General features: G+C 41.9%; 1 protein-coding gene across 8 annotated transcripts in view; it reads right to left on the bottom strand.

Annotated features, from left to right (window-relative positions):
* The window catches only part of sdk2b (sidekick cell adhesion molecule 2b), a 442520-nt gene that overhangs the window by 100180 nt on the left and 318956 nt on the right, over nt 1–23384 (bottom strand). For all 8 annotated transcript variants that reach the window (XM_029765043.1, XM_029765048.1, XM_029765044.1 and 5 more), the window contains exon 3: nt 3019–3125. In XM_029765043.1, the coding sequence (XP_029620903.1) occupies nt 3019–3125 (107 nt within the window). The remainder of the gene's footprint in view (nt 1–3018; nt 3126–23384) is intronic.

Below are 23384 nucleotides of genomic sequence, written 5' to 3'. Positions count from 1 at the left end.
GGTGGGTGTTGTTATCGTGACCAGTGAGCTGAGATAAGGCGGAGCTTTACCTAGCATAGACTTATAGATGACCTGGAGCCAGTGGGTCTGGCGACGAATATGTAGCGAGGGCCAGCCGACTAGAGCATACAGGTCGCAGTGGTGGGTGGTATAAGGTGATTTGGTAACAAAACGGATGGCACTGTGATAGACTGCATCCAGTTTGCTGAGTAGAGTATTGGAAGCTATTTTGTAGATGACATCGCCGAAGTCGAGGATCGGCAAGATAGTCAGTTTTACTAGGGTAAGTTTGGCGGCGTGAGTGAAGGAGGCTTTGTTGCGAAATAGAAAGCCGATTCTAGATTTGATTTTGGATTGGAGATGTTTAATATGAGTCTGGAAGGAGAGTTTACAGTCTAGCCAGACACCTAGGTATTTATAGTTGTCCACATATTCTAGGTCAGAACCGTCCAGGGTGGTGATGCTAGTCGGGCGGGCAGGTGCGGGCAGCAAACAGTTGAAAAGCATGCATTTGGTTTTACTAGCGTTTAAGAGCAGTTGGAGGCTACGGAAGGAGTGTTGTATGGCAATGAAGCTCGTTTGGAGGTTAGTTAGCACAGTGTCCAAAGAAGGGCCAGAAGTATACAGAATGGTGTCGTCTGCATAGAGGTGGATCAGGAAATCGCCCGCAGCAATAGCAACATCATTGATATTTACAGAGAAAAGAGTCGGCCCGAACCCTGTGGTACCCCCACAGAGACTGCCAGAGGTCCAGACAACATGACCTCTGATTTGACACACTGAACTCTGTCTGCAAACTAGTTGGTGAACCTGGCGAGGCAGTCAATAGAGAAACCAAGGCTATTGAGTCTGCCGATAGGAATGCGGTGATTGACAGAGTTGAAAGCCTTGGCCAGGTCGATGAAGACAGCTGCACAGTACTGTCTTTTATCGATGGCGGTTATGATATCGTTTAGTACCTTGATCGTGGCTGAGGTGCACCTGTGACCGACTCGGAAACCGGATTGCACAGCGGAGAAGGCACGGGGGATTCGAAATGGTCAGTGATCTATTTATTAACTTGGCTTTCGAAGACTTTAGAAAGGCAGGGCAGGATAGATATAGGTCTATAGCAGTTTGGGTCTAGAGTGTCACCCCCTTTGTGGCATGTATCCTATATCAGTCAACTGAATCCCAGCAGTCTTATTAGTCTACTCTGGACTAGTTGGAGTAGGCCATACAGTGAGAGCGTGTGTAATTGTACGTGCTGAACAGCTTTCAATCTCAGGGAAAATATCCACATCGGGCAGCAGGTGAGCAAGGGTCGGAGAATGTGATGATGAGGCTTGGGGAACTTTATGTCGACAAGAGGAGAAATGTCACCATGGACAATTTATTAACTTCTATGATTGTTGAAAAATTTGCTTGCAAAGAAAACAAGTCTGGCCGGCACCATGAACAAAGTGAGATGGGTGCTCCCTCCCTCTGCGCAAAATAAGGCAATATTATTATTGTTGAAGAATAACAAGACAACGGGAACACAATAAAGAAAAATATTTTGACTATTATACACTACAGCCAAACAAAGGTATGTCAAAGTCGTGTGTCAAGCAAGTGAAAGTTATGAAAATTGTGTCAACTTTTAGGACAAGGTATAAGGGACAAGGGGATACCTAGTCAGTTGTACAACTGAATGCATTCAACTGAAATGTGTCTTCTGCATTTAACTCAACCCCTCTGAATGAGAGAGGTGCGGGGGGCTCCCTTAATCGACATCCACATCTTCAGCGCCCAGGGAACAGTGGGTTAACTGCCTTGCTCAGGTGCAGAATGACAGATTTGTACCTTGTCAGCTAGGGGATTCAATCCAGCAACCTTTCAGTTACTGGCCCAATGCTCTAACCACTAGGCTACCCAGCTAAATGAAATCCAACTGATGCCGTTGTGTGAAGATGTAGACAATATAAGCATATAATTGACTATTGTTGACTGCTGTCATAGACATTTATATGTATTATAATGACATTATTGATTTTGTGCTGAGTTTCACTATTTATAAAGGCCACTTGGCGCCTATAGTGATGTTTAGGCTACTGGTGTTTTCATAATTTGACTGTGCGTCTTTTGACCGTGCGTCTTGGTGGTTGGGATCCTTTTATATTTTTATTAAAATTATTATAAAAAAAGCTGTTACCATATTCCAACACATATTTTTTCTGTTTCATAGTTCACTCAATGAATAAAATTGATTGAACACTTGAAATGTGTGTATTTTTTAAATTATTTTATCATTTTTTTTACATATAGCCTACAGTAACATAAACTAATGAAAATGCTATTGTGTTATTTGAAATAAAATATAAATCATATTCTAATGTTACCCAAGGCCTTCATCAACATTTTTGCGATAGAATATATATGAAATATATGAATTACAGTTAAAATGTTGCAGCCAGAATGACTGCTGATTAGCTTGAAGGGGGGTCCATCTAGTGTCACGGGACAAGTAGGGGCCAACGCACTGTGAGATTAAAGGGAAATACATTCCCCGTGACACCGTCTGGACCGCCACACCAGTCTGCCTGCTTGCAGTGTAATAATACAGTGGTGATAAGAGTAGAATGAGTGCTAGGGAGGGGAGTACTTTAACTTCAATCTGAATTTATGGATACATATTCAAAACTCTCTGAGACTAACAGATGTTGTTGACAAAGAAGGGAATAAAATAAGTGGGAGTCATATTATAAAATGGTGAAAAGTTAAAAACAACAGCACAACATAATCCATCTAATGAGAGGGTTGAGTGGAACAGCTGTCTGGGGGGACAAACGCTCAGTAAATGAGATGCAGGTAGATCTTTTACCCCCTGACGCAGATGGCCCACTCTCCCACAGCTCCTAGCAAGGGCACCTATCTGGATACAGTCACACTGTCAGGGGGATAGTCACACACTACCTACAATCAATATCGGAGTTATTTCCACTTGCACACACACACACACACACACACACACACACACACACACACACGGTCACTTACATGCCACCTGTACTTCAGTCCTCCTCTGTAGTAAGGCTCCTACACGATTCCTGACGATACATCGGTAGAAGCCAGCATGGGAACGATCCAGGGAGGGAATCAGGTACCTGCAAAACGCACACACATTACACACATTCACACACACATTAGATATCTGGAACATCTCCAATACACACTCATCAGAGAGTTGGAACACATACAATACACCCACATGACTGGAACACACACAATACACCCACATGACTGGAACACAATACACCCACATGACTGGAACACACACAATACACCCACATGACTGGAACACACACAATACACCCACATGACTGGAACACACACAATACACCCACATGACTGGAACACAATACACCCACATGACTGGAACACACACAATACACCCACATGACTGGAACACACACAATACACCCACATGACTGGAACACAATACACCCACATCAGAACCACAGATATGTACATTCAACAAATCGGGTGCAACTGTGCTATTGCAGAAAGAGGAGAAAATTAAACAGAGTTAAGGAAAAAAAGAGAGAGAGAGAGGGAGAGAGAGAGGGAGAGAGAGTGAGAGAGAAATGAGCCTACATACAGCCTGATGATAATGACTCTCAAGTTCATCTATTCCCAGAGGGAAATTACCCCCAAGAGATTAGAGTAGCACTCAAACACACACACACACACACACACACACACACACACACACACACACACACACACACACACACACACACACACACACACACACACACACACACACACACACACACACACACACACACACACACACACACACTGTGGGATTACATATACCTCCTCATCTATTCTTGAATGTATTACTGAAGCAGACCCTAGAGAGTCAAAAACAACAACAAGCACAACAACAACAACAATAACAATGTAGGTCTTATGTATCCAGCAGCCACCAGCCCACCCACACCCTCCTCTCAATTACATACTTCTTGTCTCCTCTTTCCTCCTCAAAATACATTGGCTGGTAAAGGTCCCTCCCTCTGACCTTCTCCTCCAATGGGTTTTGTGAAGGAGGTGATGAGAGAGGAAGCGAGGAGTATGCAATTGAGAATCTTCAGTTCACTGTACACCCCATGGAGCTGCAGTACCTACTCCTCCCCATGTGGGGGCACCCAAACACATAATATACAATACCATACCCCTTTTAGCCGGACGTAGTAATAATGTCAAATTAATGATAAAGCACTAACACACACTTAGTAAGCCATGCTCTCTAAGTCTGGGTATAGTAAATGTCTGCTATGAAAGTTGGGGATATCACACAAGGAAATTACCACAAAAGGAGAAATGCAGAGAAAGCATCTGGACTCTCCGTGGTGACTGGTGAGTAATAGGAAACTTTGGAACGGTCAGAGTCCCTTGTCTCGCCTCGATGTGTTTGAAACTGGAATCAAACCCAAGCCCTGGAGCTTTGGTCAGATTGCTCAGGGAGCCAGACTCCACTACACCAAAGTGACATATCTCCCTATGCAACTGGGTCCTGGACTTTCTGACGGGCCATCCACAGGTGGTGAAGGTCGGCAACATTACCTCCTTCACACTGATCCTCAACACGGGGGCACCACAAGGGTGTGTCCTCAGTCCCTTCTCTACTCCCTCACACAGTTCCAACTCCATCATCAAGTTCGCTGACGACACGACAGTAGAAGGCCTGATTACCAACAACGACGAGATGGCCTACAGAAAGGAGGTAGGCACTCTGACTGTGTGGTGCCAGGTAAACAACCTCTCCATAAATGTCAGCAAAACTAAGGAGCTGACTGTGGATTTCAGGAGGAACCAAGCTGGGCACACCCCCATCCTCATCAACGGGGCCGCTGTGGAGACGGTCAAAAACGGCAAGTTCCTCAGTGTACACATCGCCGAGGAGTTAAAATGGTTAAACCATGGTGAAGGCAGCACAACAGCGCCTCTTCAACCTCAGGATGCTTAATAAATGAGGCCTGTCCCTGAGCGCCCTCACAGTGTTGTACAGGAACACTTTTTTTCAAAACAAAGAGAGTGTCTGGTCTATACATTTTCCTGCACAAACTCTCAGTGTGATAATCAGAGATTGTTGACATAAAATACTGGTGCTATTGCAACTCTCTTCTTGGAGCCAGGCTGAAGTTACACCATACGACCAATAGGGGGAGCTGTTCACAACACCTGTATATGTAACCAGGGCTGTATTGTGCTGGTATTTCAAAAACAGTTAACAGACCCATCTTTAACACCTTCATGTCATCAGTCATGTTACAAGACAAGTCTTCAAAACGATGTCATTCTGCCCTGATAAGTTGTCATAACATTTAACTGACACACAGTAACATGTTAATACTGAGTTAAATTAGATTACACAATCTAAAAGTTATGATCTGAGCTCTGGCTCTAAATAGCTCCAGTAAATGAAACCCTTTTCTTCACAGTCACGCCACTTACTCACTTAACTTTGAAAGCGTTCCAAGCGGTTCCTGTCTGCGATCTGACAGATAGATATAAAGGTACATAACCTGGTGACCTTGGGCTACAAATTACTGTAGTGGGAAAGCTCTCCCCGACCCTGCGGATCAATGCTGCAGAAAAGGGGGACAGAGACAGAGACAGAGAGGGATGAGGGAAAGAGAAAGAGAGGGAGGGAGAGAGAGAGAGAGAGAGAGAGGAGAGAAAGCAAGGGAGGATAGAGGAGGATCATCTGGAGTTTCGATCTTTGTGCTTTAAAAAGCTATTGACCTCAGATGAAGATCAATAGACACAATAGAGTGGGAAAGGTAAAGAGACACGCCAAGACAGAGGGGATACGATGAAAAGAGAGATGGATAGATAGATAGATAGATAGATAGATAGATAGATAGATAGATAGATAGATAGATAGATAGATAGGAGAGAGAAAAAGAGCGAGAGAGAGAGCGAGAGAGAGAGAGGGGAGGGAGGGAAGGGGAAGGGAGAGGAAATAGACAACAAGCAGGCCAGCTAAATGCACATCCTCTGGTGAAAGAAAGAGAACAAGGTCTGTCTGGAACTGGCTAGAGAAGAGGACCAGTAATGTCAATATTAACCCTTACTGACCCTGTTGACTGCTATGTTTCTATGCCCACTAGCATTCCTACGGGCTTCATTCACACCTATTTTTCTAGATGTTCTTGTAATTTTTGGATGCACTATGGCTGCTTCTCAAATCATTGATTCCTCCTCTCTCCTCCTTACAAGAAGAATATGCGATAGAAGGGACTTTGGACCTTGCCCTCCAATACACTCTTAAGTTTCCAAAGTGTTTTTTTGCGGAGGGTTAGGGTTCTACCACTAACTGTTTTGATCTGAAGAACCCTTTTTGGAAGACAAGGGTTCACATATTTTTTATCACATTAACTTCACATTAAATCACACGTGACCACGTGAAATTCATTTGGTTTTCCTGTAAGGGTAGTGTCACCCTTTCAGACTCTCTCCATCACTCTCTTCACTCCTCCTCTCCATCCCTTTCCATCCCTCTCTCATCCCTCTCTCCATCCCTCTCTCCATCCCTTTCTCCATGCCTCTCTCCTCCCTCCCTCCATCTCTCTCTCGATCCTTCTCCCAATCACTCTCTTCATCACTCTCTCCTCCCTCCCTCTCTCCATCCCTTCTCCTTTTCTCTCCATCCCTCTCTCAACTCCTCCACTCCTCCCCAGGCCAATTAAAGGGGGACATGACACAGAGTAACTGTCCAATGGAACATCAATCAATCACTCTCCAACATCCCTGCACCCTGCTGACTCCCCCAACCTGCTGGACGCCACGCACACCGCACTGAGCTCCGCAAAGGTTAATTGTATTCATTATAGAGAGAGAGGGAAAGGGGGAGGAAACTTGGGCTAAAGTCACCCTGAAGGTTCTGGCTCAAGACTGAATTCTCCACATTCCTCCGCAAGGTTAGACTGCGGAGCACAAAACATCACTTGTCAGCTTTCTCTCCTCCTCTACCTATCCCTCCCCCCTCTCTTTCTACCTCACTCTCCGCATTACTGCAGGGGATCCCTCTGATTCAATCTGCTACTTCCATAGCATGCTGCACTACATACAGTACATACAAAACACCCATTCTGTTTACTTGAACTAGCCGATCTTAATTGACCTGGCGAACACAACAAGAAGAAGCCTCACTAACGTCACTAGCTTAACAATCGCTCCTAATTAGGCCATTAACACTAATAGACTTCACATCAGAAGTAATTTAGTCCAGTTGGCTGGTCTTGCTCTGTGCTAACCCCAGAACTAATATGGTTTGATACCTCATTACGGACAGGTTATTACAGCCCTCTCTGGCTCCTCCCATCCCTGATCCCCCCCATTGCCCCAGGCACCTGTCAATCACTGTCTCCTCCTCTCCTCCTCCTTCATTCACTCCCTCCCTCCTCCTGGCTCTCTGTCAACCTCTCTTTAGTTTCTTACCTACTCAGCCGTGCAATCTGAATGTCTACCTGCTGCACATGGAAGCCTGAAACTACACGTGACAACATGTGAGGACATGTGAGAACACAATTTCGTGAAGTTATTGTGAAATAAATGAGGATGCAAAATGTCAACATGTGATACCATGACACTACAAATGTGACAGCGTTTGAGCACATATGAAAACATGATCTCGTGATTTTTTTTGGACAACATGGGGATGCAACATTTCAACATGTGATACCATGAAATTACATGTGACAAGATATGAGCACATGTGAAAGCCAAGATGTCAAATGTCATTAAGAATACTTAACTTTCAAATCTACATCTAGTTACTGTATTTTTTTACAGCTAAATTAAGGTGTTAATGGACAGTATGCTGCTTACTTGGGACTCAACCTTTGAACTCACAACCTCTTGATTTCTAGCTTCTTGAAGTTCCTGCTGAGCCACCAGGTCAATGGGCATAGAGATTGATTAAATACAAATACAAATACTATATGTTTATTGCCTAGAGTACATTTCTGCACTTTGCCTAAAGTTGCAGTAAAAATAAAGTAAATATATCTTCTTTGGGCTAGGGGGCAGTATTTTGAAGTTTGGATGACAAATGTGCCCAAACTAAACTGCCTGTTACTCAGGCCCAGAAGCTAGGATATGCAATGGTAGCATTGGATAGACAACACTGTGAAGTTTCTAAAACTGTTAAAATATTGTCTGTGGGTATAACAGAACTGATTTGGCAGGCGAAACCCCGAGAAACAATCCATCCAGGATTTTTTGTTGTTGTTGAGGTCATTGGACTTCTCAATGCTTTTCTATGGGAAAGTCTAATAATTAGGACCCAGATTGCAGTTCCTATGGCTTCCACTAGATGTCAACAGTCTTTAGAAATTGTTTCATGCTTGTTTTTTGAAAAATTAAGAAGTATTCATATTCTTTCGAAGTATCCCCCAGAAGGACTCTAGTCTTTTGGCGTGCGTGAATGAGTGCGTGCCCCACATTCTTTTTCTCCGGTATTGAACACCGTATATTCTGATTAAATTTGATCGATTATTTACATATTAGGGTACCTGAGGTTGGATTAGAAATGTTGTTTGAATTGTTTGTACGAGGTTTACAGGTAACTTTTTAGATTCCTTTGTAGGCATGTTGGGCAAGTTGGAACAGGCGGATTTCTGAATCAAACGCGCCAAATAAACAGACATTTTTGCGATATAAAGAAGGACTTTATCGAACAAAACGACCATTCATTGTGTAACTGGGACCCTTTGGATTGCAAAGATGAAGATCTTCAAAGGTAAGTGATTTATTTTATCACTATTTTTTAGTTTTGTGACACCTGTGCAGGTTAAGAATTCATGTTAATGCAGGAAGTGGGTGAGGCGCTGTCCTCAGACGATCAAATGCTATGTTTTCGCCGTAAAGCCTATTGTAAATCGGACAAAGCGGTTCAATTACCAAGATTCTAAGCTAAAGAATGCTGTATAACACTTGTATTTTTATGAATGTTTAATATTACTACTTTTGTATTTTGAATTTGGCGCTCTGCAATTTCATTGGATGTTGTCGAGATGGGACGCTAGCGTCCCAATGATCCGAAAGAAGATATAAAACAATGTGGAGGTGTTATTTCTATAAAATGACAGTATGCTGCTGTATTCTGATTTAAATTACTGTAAAATCTTGTTTAATGTTGTACTGTAAACAAAATTGGGACTCAGCCGTAACACTAGAACTGCCATAGGCCAACGGCCACTGACGTTTGCTAAGCTACAGTTGAAGTCGGAAGTTCACATACAATTAGGTTGGAGTCATTAAAACTTGTTTTTCAACCACCACAAATTTCTTGTTAACAAACTATAGTTTTGGCAAGTTGGTTAGGACATCCAAATTGTGCATGACACAAGTCATTTTTCCAACCATTGTTTACAGACACATTATTTCATTTATAATTCACTGTATCACAATTCCAGTGGGTCAGAAGTTTACATACATTAAGTTGACTGTGCCTTTAAACAGCTTGGAAAATTCCAGAAAATTATGTCATGGCTTTAGAAGCTTCTGATAGGCTAATTGACATCATCTGAGTCAATTGGAGGTGTACCTGTGGATGTATATCAAGGCCTACCTTCAAACTCAACTTGACATCATGGGAAAATGGGAAAATCAAAAGAAATCAGCCAAAACTACAGCAAAAAAATTGTGGCCCTCCACAAGTCTCGTTCATTCTTGGGAGCAATTTCCAAATGCCTGAAGGTACCACGTTCGTCTGTACAAACAAGAGTACCCAAGTATAAACACCATGGGACCACGCAGTCATCATACCGCTCAGGAAGGTGATGCGTTCTGTCTCCTAGAGATGAACATACTTTGGTGCGAAAAGTGCAAATCAATCCCAGAACAACAGCAAAGGACCTTGTGAAGATGCTGGAGGAAACAGGTACAAAAGTATCTATATCCACAGTAAAACGAGTCCAATATCAACATAACCTGAAAGGTCGCTCAGCAAGGAATAAGCCACTGCTCCAAAACCGCCATTAAAAAAACAGACTACGGTTTGCAACTACACATGGGGACAAAGATCATACTTGTTGGAGAAATGTCCTCTGGTCTGATGAAACAAAAATATAACTGTTTAGCCATAATGACCATTGTTATGTTTGGAGGAAAAAGGGGGAGGCTTGCAAACCGAAGAACACCATCCCAACCGTGAAGCACAGGGGTGGCAGCATCATGTTGTGGGGGTGCTATGCTGCAGGAGGGACTGGTGCACTTCACAAAATAGATGGCATCATGAGGGAGGAAAATGATGTGGATATATTGAAGCAACATCTCAAGACATCAGTCAGGAAGTAAAAGCTTGATCGCAAATGGGTCTTCCAAATGGACAATGACCCCAAGCATACTTCCAAAGTTGTGGCAAAATGGCTTAAGGACAACAGAGTCAAGGTATTGGAGTGGCCATCACAAAGCCCTGACCTCAATCCTATAGAACATTTGTGGGCAGAACTGAAAAAGCATGTGCGAGCAAGGAGACCGACAAACCTGACTCAGTTACACCAGCTCTGTCAGGAGGAATGGGCCAAAATTCACCCAACTTAATCTGGGAAGCTTGTGGAAGGCTACCCAAAACATTTGATCCAAGTTAAACAATTTCAAGGCAATGCTACCAAATACTAATTGAGTGTATGTAAACTTCTGACCCACTGGGAATGTGATGAAAGAAATAAACGCTGAAATAAATCATTCTCTCTACTGTTATTCTGACATTTCACATTCTTAAAATAAAGTGGTGATCCTAACTGACCTAAAACAGGGAATTGTTAGTGGGATTAAATGTCAGGAATTGTGAAAAACTCAGTTGAAATGTAGTTGGCTAAGGTGTATGTAAACTTCCGACTTCAACTGTATGTCCTGCTCCTTCCCTGACTTTTCCTAAATGTTTGTATTTTACACTGCTCATTTGTCCAAATTTTTGAATCACAAACAGAAAAGTATTAAGAGCCTTTTTACCTATTCCCAATTTCACCCGCCAAGACAATTTACTGTAAGATGTTGGTACCCAGCCAGGTGCTAATGTGTCTCTCTCTCTCTCCTCACTGAATGAATGACAAATGGATGAATGGGCAATAATTGTGCACCTTACTTCACAATGTAATTTAAATTAGGCCTAACTGAATAATAAGGAGGGTGAAGGGGTTGATTTCATTTAGAAAGACAATAGTATAATGATGAGTTTGTGTTATATCTATTCATCAGCAGCACCATTCAGATTGATAACATTCTCTTTTACGTTTTACTTTCTAAAAATATGCTCTTATGGGACTGTTTTATTTACTATAACTCTATTACTAATCAAATGTATTGTAAGGGGAATGAAAACATGCTACATATTGCAGTAGGCCTTTAGAATAATGTAAAACATATCCTATCCTGCGAAGCAAACGATGCCAGCCCACTGAATGAATGACAAATGGATGGAATTACTTCACAATCAAATTTAAATTAGGACTAACTGAATGATGAGGGTGAAGAGATTGATTTAATTTAGAACAACAATACCGTAAGGATGAGTTTGTGTTATGCCTATTGATCAGCGTTGGCAATCATTTTTTTTTATTTATTTACAGCACACCTTGTCAAATCAAATCAAACTGTATTTGTCACGTGCCGAATACAACAGGTGTAAACCTTACCGTGAAATGCTTACTTATAAGCCCCTAACCAACAATGCAGTGCAAGAAAGAGTTAAGAAAATATTTACCAAATAAAATAAGGTAAACAATATGAACAAGTAACTCAATAAAATAACAACAACGCTATATACAAGGGGTACCGGTACCGAGTCAGTGTGCGGGGGTACAGGTTAATCAAGGTAATTTGTACATGTAGGTAGGGGTAAAGTGGATATGCATAGATAATAAACAGCGAGTAACAGCAGTGTAAAAACAAATGGGGGGGGTGTCAATGTAAATAGTACGGGTGGCCATTTGATGAATTGTTCAGCAGTCTTATTTTGGGTGTAGAAGCTGTTAAGGAGCCTTTTGGTTCTAGACTTGGAGCTCCGGTAACGCTTGCCGTGCGGTAGCAGAGAGAACAGTCTATGACTTGGGTGACTGGAGTCTTTGACAATTTTTTGGGCTTTCCTCTGACACAGCCTAGTATATAGGTCCTGGATGGCTGGAAGCTTGGCCCCAGTGATGTACTGGGCCGTACGCCTTACCCTCTGTAGCGCCTTTAACGTCAGATGCCAAGCAGTTGCCATACCAGGCAGTGATGCAACTGGTCAGGATGCTCTCGATGGTGCAGCTTTTTGAGGATCTGGGGACCCATGATAAATCTTTTCAGTTTCCTGAGGGGGAAAAGGTGTTGTCGTGCCCTCTTCACGATCGTCTTGGTGTGTTTGGACCATGATAGTTCGTTGGTGATGTGGACACCAAGGAACTTGAAACTCTCAACCCGCTCCACTACAGGCCCGTCGATGTCAATGGGGCCTGTTCGGCCAGACTTTTTCTGTAGTCGACGATCAGCTCCTTTGTCTTGCTCACTGTCGTGTCTTTGGCTATGCCGGATTAAGTGATATGACATGCTATTCTATAAAATCATTTCTCTGTAACTAATATTACCTGATTAAGCTAATCATGCAAATGTAAAGTCGGGGCACCACGAAATAATGTTAATAGAGCTGTTATCTTCCGAATAAACTCTTAAAGACCTGATCATCTTTTACATCAATAGCAGTCAATATTTAATCTTCACCTTATTCAGTCCCATCTAAAAGTTGTAAATTCTTGGTTATCTTCACGAACCCTGGCTAACAAGTTGAATCACCAATAGAAAATGTGGTTTAATTATTTATTTACTAAATACCTAAATAATCACACAGAATTACATCTATACAGAATGGATCATACATTGATTACAAATTGTGTCATTAAGAAAAACGTCCCTAGCGGACGGAACAGATATGACGACTGGTTACACAAAGAAAGGGGGTTGGGTTTTGAATGAAAGAGCGGGAAGACTGAGGAACAAAGGGAGAAGCTATGCTATCGTAAATACCGTATCTTATGCATTCTAAATTACCGGCCATTTGAAAATGGAAAACGCACTAAATATTTACTATGAGCTGCTCTTCAGTAGATTGGTCGTAGATAGTAGGCAGGTTGGTCCAGCATGGATCTCTGGTCCTCTGAAGAATGTCTAGTGGTGAACTGGAACGTGGTAGAATGGATACTCTGTCCGTCCTCTCCTAGCCCATGTCTACAGTTGCTGCGCTAACACAACGGTTAGGAGGTATCACTTCTTTTGTGAATAAGAGTTCAAAGTTCATACCAAGTTGCCACTTTAAGCTCATGCTATATTCTGGCTAGTATAGTCAAAATTCATCCTTCCGGCGTGTAGGTCGTCACCTTCACATTGAAATTCAATGCTAATTTCATTAGGTTCTTGCTGAGGTTGGCTTAGTTCTGTAGGTGGTCTTTGTCCTTTCAACGTGGGGACCTCAAGTCCACACGTCCTTGGAACAGAAAGTTACATTTTCGTAAAGGGGCTTACATAGGGTTGAGAGAGAGGGCCGTGTTTCATAGTTTACAACCACTGTCTGTTCACATGGGCGGGCCACTGAGTTGACAGAGGTTACTCTATGACAAATCGTTCTCTCATTAAGAAGCTAAATTACATTTCATCTTTTCACAAATAGTTTCATATTTAAACATTTAAATTGCACAACAATTCCATGTGAATCTGATAACTATAATGTGTAGACTTTCCAAGATACAGTTTATGTCATCCTATCATTAGTAATAATGTCTCAGATGACAACTGATCTGGCATCATATTCTTTATGTACCAATGCATATTTTCAGCTGGTTGGATTACCGAAATATGGTTCCTTTCCCCACCCTTTTGATGTTATAAGACTCTCTCTATGTTAACAAAGGACTTTCCAAGAGTCACTCTGTAGAGTAGGGAGAGAGAAAAGGGGAAAGGTATTTATGGGGGTCATAAACCTCCCCCATCAGGCCAACGTCATGACATCACATTCAGGGAGAGGTTGTTGTCCTGGCACAACAATGCCAGATCTCTGACCTCCTCATCTTCATCAGATGACAACCCTAGGACATTATGTTATACAATGCATGCATGTTATGTTCAATCAAGTTCATATTTATATCAAAAACCAGCTTTTTTACATTAGCATGTGACGTTCAGAACTAGCATACCCCCCGCAAACATCCGGTGAATTTACTAAATTACTCACGATAAACGTTCACAAAAAACATAACAATTATTTTAAGAATTATAGATACAGAACTCCTCTATGCACTTTCGGTGAAAGTCCATTTTGCAATATTCTCAGTAGATAGCCCAGCCATCACGGCTAGCCATTTAGACACCTACCAAGTTTAGCCCTGACCAAACTCCGATTTACTATTAGAAAAGTTTGATTACCTTTGGTGTTCTTCGTCAGAATGCACTCCCAGGACTGCTACTTCAATAACAAATGTTGGTTTGGTTCAAAATACTCCATTGTTATATCCAAATAGCGGCGTTTTGTTCGTGCGTTCAAGACACTATCCGAAGTGTAAATAAGGGTCACGAGCATGGCGCATTTCGTGACAAAAGATTTCTAAATATTCCATTACCGTACTTCGAAGCATGTCAACCGCTGTTTAAAATAAATTTTTATGCCACTTTTCTCGTAAAAAAGCGATAATATTCCGACCGGCAAAGCGTGTATATGTACAAAGAGAGAGAAAATAAAAGCATGCTATCCCCTCGTGCATGAGCCTGAGTCTCATAGTACTGTTACTGGCCACTATCCAAACGCACTAATGTTTTTCAGCCAGAGCCTGCAAAGCCACGATTCAGCTTTTTGCCGCCTTCTGAGATCCCATGGGAGCCGTAGGAAGTATCATGTAACAGCAGAGATCCTCTGTAATGGATAGAGATAATCAAGAAGTGCAAGAAATGGTCAGACAGGGTACTTCCTGTACAGAATCTTCTCAGGTTTTGGCCTGCCAAATGAGTTCTGTTATACTCACAGACACCATTCAAACAGTTTTAGAAACTTTGGAGTGTTTTCTATCCAAAGCTAATAATTATATACATATTCTAGTTTCTGGGCAGGAGTAATAATCAGATTAAATCGGGTACGTTTTTTATCCGGCTGTGAAAATACTGCCCCCTAGCCATAACAGGTTAACTAGAGTCTTATCTTTAAAATGATGTAAAATAGTTGATTGTTTGAGAAAATTTAATTGTGGTATTTTAGTTGGTTTTGTATTTTGCGCCGTGCGATGCCATTGGCTGTTGGCTTTGGGTTCCGCAGGCGGAACGGTGTTCCGCTAGCGGAACGTCTGTCCTTAACAGGTTTAATAAAGAAACAGCTACTCCTATATGTTCACTCAGACACTGGAGACAGAGACATCACCTCCATGTGTATATATGGTTTGTGATTCAAGCCTTTGCATTTTGGAACTAGACCAATTGATTATCCTTAGTCTAACACTGAGACAGCTTGGACAGAGCTAGAAATTGGAGGACCCTGTGGATAGATTAGACTCTGTGGGAGTAGTGTCGTGGGCATGCAGCAGGACCTCTAGCACTGTGGCTGAGGCTGGGAGAGTCATCTTGTGACTGATGGGTTTTGGAAGAGAGGAGAGGAGCAATGCTTTCATAGAGGTACATATGCAGGATGCTACCCTCCACAGCATGGCCTTCACTCCAGATCAAAACTCCAAACCTACAACCTAATTTTGTCCAAAATTAACCAGAGAGATTACTGCTTCCAAGGTTTCCTTTTTCCAAGCTATACGGAGGGTGCTCTAGCAAACAAACAGCAGAGACCCGAGAACACCATCCAACCTGGAACTGAGTGAGTAGTGTTTGGTCTGATGCTATTTTGAAAGCCAAGAAGAAGAAAAAAAGAAAAAAGAAAAGAAAAAGAAAGTACATTACAATGATATATTTTACTTTATGGGGACTGAACACTGAATTAAGGCTGCCAGGCTTGCAAGGACAGACCAGATACAACTTCAATTAGCACTAAGGTGTGAAGTAAAAGGTGTCAATGCCTTTGGGCTCAACAAATGGCAGGAGTCTTTGAAGCGTCCTCTGAAGCCCCCTCCTGCTGTTCAAAGACCATTCACTGGCATTTTCTACAAGAAATCTGCCTCCAGAAGTAAAAGCTTCTCCCAAGTGGGTGTGACACCTACTCCCGTTGCCTGCTGCACTGCTGCTTGGATTCCACCTGCCGATCTGTTCACCGTCTACCCTGGCCTGTCTCCCCGTCTGGTACAGGTACGCCCATCACACAGGCACACAGGTACGCCCAGTGCACTCAGGCTATCCGGAAGGCCAAAGTTAGATACTTTAAGGAGCAGTTCTCTCTCTGTGGGTCTAACCCCAAGAAGTTCTGGAAAAAGGTTAAAGACTTGGAGAATAAACCCTCCTCCTCACAGCTGCCCATGTCCCTTAATGTTGATGATGTGGTTGTTACTGACAAGAAGCACATGGCTGAGCTCTTTAATCACCACTTCATTAAGTCAGGATTCATATTTTACTCAGCCATGCCTCCTTGTCCGTCCAACATTTCCTCATCTCCCAACTCCTTCAATTGCGACTATCCCTGATGCTTCTCCCAATTTTCCCCCTGCCCCGCTACAAAGTTTCTCCCTGCAGGCAGTCCGAGGTGCTAAAGGAGCTCCTTAAACTTGCCCCTAAAAAAACATCTGAGTCAGAGGGTTTAGACCCTTTCTTCTTTAAGTGTGCTGCCCCTATCATCATCGCCAAGCCTATCTCCAACCTTTTTAACCCTTCTCTCCTTTCTGGTGAGATTCCCATTTATTGGAAGGCAGCCATGGTTCGTCCTTTATTTAAAGGGGGAGATCAAGCTGATCCTAACTGTTATAGGCCTATTTCTAATTTTCCCTGTTTAACAGAAGGGTTGGAAAAACATGTCAATAATGAACTGACCGGCTTTCTTAATGTCTATAGCATTCTTTCAGGTATGCAATCTGGTTTCCGCTCAGGTTTATGGATGTGTCACTGCAACCTTAAAGGTCCTCAATGATGTCACCATTGCCCTTGATTCTAAGAAATGTTGTGCTGATATTTTTACTGACTTGGCCAAAGCTTTTGATGCGGTAGACCATTCCATTCTTGTGGTTCGGCTAAGGAGTATTGGTTTTCTCTGAGGGGTCTTTGGCCTGGTTTGCTAACTACCTCTCTCAAAGAGTGCAGTGTATAAAGTCAGAAAATCTGCTGTCTCAGCCACTGCCTGTCACCAAGGGAGTACCCCAAGGCTCGATCCTAGGCCCCACGCTCTTCTCAATATATATCAACAACATAGCTCAGGCAGTAGGAAGCTCTCTCGTCCATTTATATGCAGATGATACAGTCTTATATAAAGCTGGCCCCTCCCGGATTTTGTGTTAAATGCTCTACAACAAAGCTTTCTTAACCTGATATGGATAGGGGGCAGTATTTTCACGGCCGGATGAAAAAATATGCATATTATTAGTATGCATGTAAAAAGCTGTTTTTGGATATGAATATGAACTTAATTGAACAAAACATACATGTATTATATAACATAATGTCCTCGGAGTGTCATCTGATGAAGATCATCAAAGGTTAGTGCTTCATTTAGCTGTGTTTTGGGTTTTATTGACATATATGCTTGCTTGGAAAATGGCTGTGTGGTTATTTTGGTCTATGTACTCTCCTAACATGATCTAATGTTTTGCTTTCACTGTAAAGCCTTTTTGAAATTGGACAACGTGGTTGGATTCAGGAGAGGTTTATCTTTCAAATGTTATAAAATAGAATTGTGGTATTTTAGTTGTTTTTGTATTTCGCGCCATGCGATCCCATTGGCTGTTGGCTAGGGGTTCCGCTGGCGGAACGGGGTTCCGCTAGCGGAACGCCTAGATGTAAGAAGTTAATGTCCAACAAGAGTTCTCTACCCTTAACCTTGTTCTGAACACCTCCAAAACAAATGTCATGTGGTTTGGTAAGAAGAATGCCATTCTTCCCACAGGTGTTATTACTACCTCTGACAGTTTAGAGCTTGAGGTAGTCACCTCATTCAAGTACTTGGGAGTATGGCTAGATGGTGCATGGTCCTTCTCTCAGCACATTTCAAAGCTGCAGGCTAAAGTTAAATCTAGACTTGGTTTCCTCTGTCGGTGCCTCTTTCACCCCAGCTGCCAAACTAACCCTGATTCAGATGACCACCCTACCCATGCTAGATTACGGAGACATAATTTATAGATCGGCAAGTAAGGGTGCTCTCGAGCGGCTAGATGTTCTTTACCATTCGGCCATCAGATGTGCCACCAATGCACCTTATAGGACACATCACTGCACTCTATACTCCTCTGTAAACTGGTAATCTCTGTATACCCGTTGCAAGACCCACTGGTTGATGCTTATTTATAAAACCCTCTTAGGCCTCACTCCCCCCTATCTGAGATATCTACTGCAGCCCTCATCCTTCACATACAACACCCATTCTGCCAGTCACATTCGGTTAAAGGTCCCCAAAACACACACATCCCTGGGTCACTCCTCTTTTCAGTTCATTGCAGCTAGCGACTGGAACAAGCTGCAACAAACACTCAAACTAGACAGTTTTATCTAAATCTCTTCATTCAAAGACTCAATCAAGGACACTCTAAATGACAGCTGTGGCTGCTTTGTGTGATGTATTGTTGTCTCTACCTTCTTTCCCTTTGTGCTGTTGTCTGTGCCCAATAATGTTTGTACCATGTTTTGTGTTGCTACCATGTTGTATTGCTACCATGTTGTTGTTATTTTGTGTTGTTACCATGCTGTGTTGTCATGTGTTGCTGCCTTGCTATGTTGTTGTCTTAGGTCTCTCTTTATGTAGTGATTTCTCTGTTGTCGTGATGTTTGTTTTGCCCTATATTTATATTGGATTTATTTATTTATTTATTTTAATCCCAGGCCCCCGTGCCCGCAGGAGGCCTTTTGCCTTTTGGTAGGCCGTCATTGTAAATAAGAACTGACTTGCCTAGTTAAATAAAGGTTAAAAAAAATAATTAAATGCTTAGTTTAAAGTTATTAATGTAACTTTAGTTGTTGTACGTTGGGCTATATGTTTTGATTTGTAATACATTGTAAGGCAGCATGATGCGACTCTAATGATGATTTGAAAAAGTCACTTGAAAGGCATTTTTTTGTGCGGGCTGTACACACTCCAATAGTCTCTCAATCACAATTTGACAAGCACTTGATAATGCCTCGAATTTCACGGCAGCATCCCCTTTCTGGACGTACTGCACCCTAAAAAAATCCATTCATTTTGCAGCCCGGATTGCTGTGTTGGGGCCTTCTCCCTGAGTGTGCTGCGCAATCCGAAGAACCTCTCACTCACATGGCTCTCCATCACGTGATCGGGCCTTTCTCACAGGCTACAAGTGAAGACAGACATATCGGGACGCAACTGAGCGCAATTCCGAGGTGCATATTTAAGATATTGGAAGAACTGTCCACATTAACTTTTCATCAGCCAACAAGATAAATAGGCCTAACAAACAGCAAAAGCACTAGTCTGTCAATCCATTATATCCATAGTACAAAAGTCGACCGATTCTATTCTTTGCGAGAAATAAATATTCCAAAATAGTCTAGGACAGTTGTGGGATGTGATAGATCCCAAATTAATACAACCCACTAGCATTAAATAAAACTTTTTTATGCAATGTGGCTGACACAACAGATCAGATCAGTTTAGCTTCAAATGCTGATAAACTATTAATCTATTTCTTCACATTATAAGCACAGCAAAGCGCAAATGTTCCATTAGCGGAAAAAAACATGATCAAAAGTGACCGCAAATGCAATTATGCATGTAATGCTTTTATTATAAAAACCATTTTTATGGTGAAAATGATCTTCCCCAAACTTGAAACTCACTCGCTGCTTATACTGTATATACCAGCTAGGCTCTACACCCCTTATAAAGCAGATTAATGTGCTTAATTTTAAGAAGTTATTTGGCCACTTTAGTTGTAATACAAATCTTATTAAAACATAGGCCTATGAAGGGCTACATGATGTGTGCGACTATGATTCGAAAAAGTCACAAAAAAAGTAATTGTTTCTGGCTTTCCACCTGGAACCTGCCCCTCCGCCTGCCCTACTGGAAGCTGAGCCTGCGGTTTGTGGGGCCGTTTAAAGTCCTGATGAGGGTTAATGAGGTAACGTACCATTTGCAACTCCCTGCTGATTACCGCACCAACTTATCATGTGCCTGGTCTTCTCGCTGAGGCTGGACCCAGTGACGTCCCGCCTCCTCCTCTGGACATCGAGCGAGGTCCGCGTACTCAGTCCGTGAAGTCCTAGATTCGAGGCGTCGGGCGGGGCATCTCCAGTACCTCATCGACTGGGAGGGGTACGGCCCAGAGGAGTGGTACTGGGGTCCTGCGGTGGACATCCTGGACACTTCGCTGAACAGGGGTTTTCACCGTCGGCGCCCTGACCAACCCGCACCGTGTCCCTGTGGTCGTCCCCGAGGCCGGTGTTGTCCCGCTGCTGGTGCAGCGCGTCAGCTGCTCATTCCCTTCACCAGCTCCGGAGGTCTACGTCACTGGCCTTCTAGGCATCACTGAACTGGATTCATTACCACCAACCCCGGACTGTCTTGTCTCATTACGCACACCTGGTTCCCATTCCCCCTGATTAGTATGTGTATAAATGTGCCCTCTGTTCCCCATTGTCCTTGTCGGTTATTGTTACCATGTCTGTTCGTCTTGTCAGCACCTGTGCTGTTTTATCGGCTTCCAAGCTACGTGCTGTTGTGCACTTGTTTTACGGGTCTCGTCCTGTGTATTATTTAGAGGTTTACACCTCACTTTTTTGTTTGGGTCTAGAAAATAAAACCCCCTATTATGTGTTCCTGCGCTTGTCTCCTATTATTATACAGTGTGGAAGGGACGCCCGAAAACATTCTCTAGCGGGTACTTATAGGCAGAAAGGCCAGGCGGTTCTAGTGTTAAATGGGATTTAAACTAATGACGCTTTGATCACTACAACCTGCAATGTTCTAATACAGTGAATCTACACCACCAGATCAGTGAGCATGAAAGAGATATTGCAACAGACTTATTGGTAAGAACGCATTTCTGAACTTTGCTAAAAGCTTTCCAGAAACCAGTAAATAATTGTACAATTGTCCCCAGTCAGGGGGGAGTTTATATATATATATCACCACCAATGTAAAACTATCAGTGCTCAAAGACACTTGACGTAGAGTATACAAGAGGATTTGAACTTGAAACCTATTGGTTAGGAGTGAATTGATGTTTCTGCAGTGCCACCTTGTTCATATTTATTGCTTGGAACATACAGTACCAGTCAAAGTTTGGACACGCTTACTCATTCAAGGGTCTTTCTACATTTGTACTATTTTCTACATTGTAGAATAATAGTGAAGACTACAAAACTATGAAATAACACATGTAGTAACCAAAAAAGACATAAACAAATTAAAATGCAGTATATTTTAGATTTTAGCAAGTTTCATCATAGCACTTGATGTTTTTTGTGACTGAACTTGAAGAAACTTTCAAAGTTCTGAAATGTTCCTTATTGACTGACCTTCATGTCTTAAAGTTATGATGGACTGTCATTTATCTTTGCTGATTTGAGCTGTTCTTGCCATAATATGGACTTGGTCTTTTACCAAATATAGCTATCTTCTGTTTACCAATCCCACCTTGTCACAACACAATTGATTGGCTCAAATGCATTAAGAAGGAAATACATTCCAGAAATTAACTTTTAACAAGGCACACCTGTTAATTCAAATGCATTCCAGGTGACTACCTCAAGAAGCTGGTTGAGAGAATGCCAAGAGTGTGCAAAGCTGTCATCAAGGCAAAGGGTGGCTACTTTGAAGAATCTCAAATATAAAATATATTTAGATTTGTTTAACACTATTTTTGTTACCACATGATTCAATATGTTATTTAATAGTTTTAATGTCTTCACTATTATTCTACAATGTAAAAAATTGTAAATTTAAAAAAAAAACCTGGAATGAGTAGGTATGTCCAAATGTGACTGATACTGTATATTAACACACTCTCAAAAAATATGGGTATGGTTAGGGTACAGTGGGTACAAAAAGGTCAAAGGCACATTTCACAGCTACACATATAAACCCACAAGGTACAGTGTGGTACCTTGTAGGTATGGGAGATTTTTGTACCCAATATTTTGAATATAAGGTACAATCATCACTGCTTTAAAATATAGGTGGGGGCAATGTACCGGTTGGATTTCAGTAGCATACTTGGGCATGTGGTTAAGTATATGTGTATTTGTGCCAACCATCAGTGGAAGTGTTGGATCAGTTTAATAACTGCCCCTTTTTTCAATTTTCGCCAAAAATTACATACCCAAATCTAATTGCCTGTAGCTCAAGACCTGAAGCAAGGATATGCATATTCTTGATACCATTTGAAAGGAAATACTTTGAAGTTTGTGGAAATGTTAAATTAATGTAGGAGAATAAAACACATTAGATCTGGTAAAAGATAATACAAAGAAAATAACCTGCATTTAAATGTTTTTTTTCCATCTTTGAAATGCAAGAGAAAGGCCATAATGTATTATTCCAGCCCAGGCGCAATTCAGATTTTGGCCACAAAATTTTGTATCAAGTCTGCCCGAATGTGCCTAATTGGTTTATTAATACATTGGTTTATTAATACAAATGTCATAACTATGCACTCTCCTCAAACAATAGCATGGTATTCTTTCACTGTAATAGCTACTGTGAATTGGACACTGCAGTCAGATTAACAAGAATTTAAGATTTCTGCCAATATTAGATATGTCTATGTCCTGGGAAATGTTCTTGTTACTTACAACCTCATGCTAATCACATTAGCCTACGTTAGCTCAACCGTCTCGCGGGGGACCCACCGATACTGTAGAGGTTCAGTTTAAGCGTTTAATAGTTATGCCGATGCAAGTCGAACAATGCCTTTGACACTGTTCAGCATACTTTGGAAGAGAATGTGTAAGTAAAGAGGTACACTTATGTAAAAGTGATATTTCAGTTTTTTATTTTCAATAAATTAGCAAAAATGTCTAAAACCTGTTTTTGTTTTGTCATTATGAGGTATTGTGTGTAAAAAAAGAACTATCTTATTTACATAAGTATTCAGATTATTTCCTACAAAACTCGAAATTAAGCTCAGGTGCATCCTGTTTCCATGGATCATCCTTGAGATGTTTCTACAACTTCATTGGAGTCCACCTGTGGTAAATTCAATTGATTAAACATGATTTGGAAAAGCACACACCTGTCTCTATAAGGTCCCACAGTTGACAGAGCACGTCAGAGGAAAAACCAAGCAATGAGGTCG

Source organism: Salmo trutta, chromosome 10, assembly GCF_901001165.1.
Source record: "Salmo trutta chromosome 10, fSalTru1.1, whole genome shotgun sequence".
In the NCBI taxonomy this organism is placed as follows: Eukaryota; Metazoa; Chordata; class Actinopteri; order Salmoniformes; family Salmonidae; genus Salmo; species Salmo trutta.
This window is presented reverse-complemented; position numbering and strand designations above follow the sequence as displayed.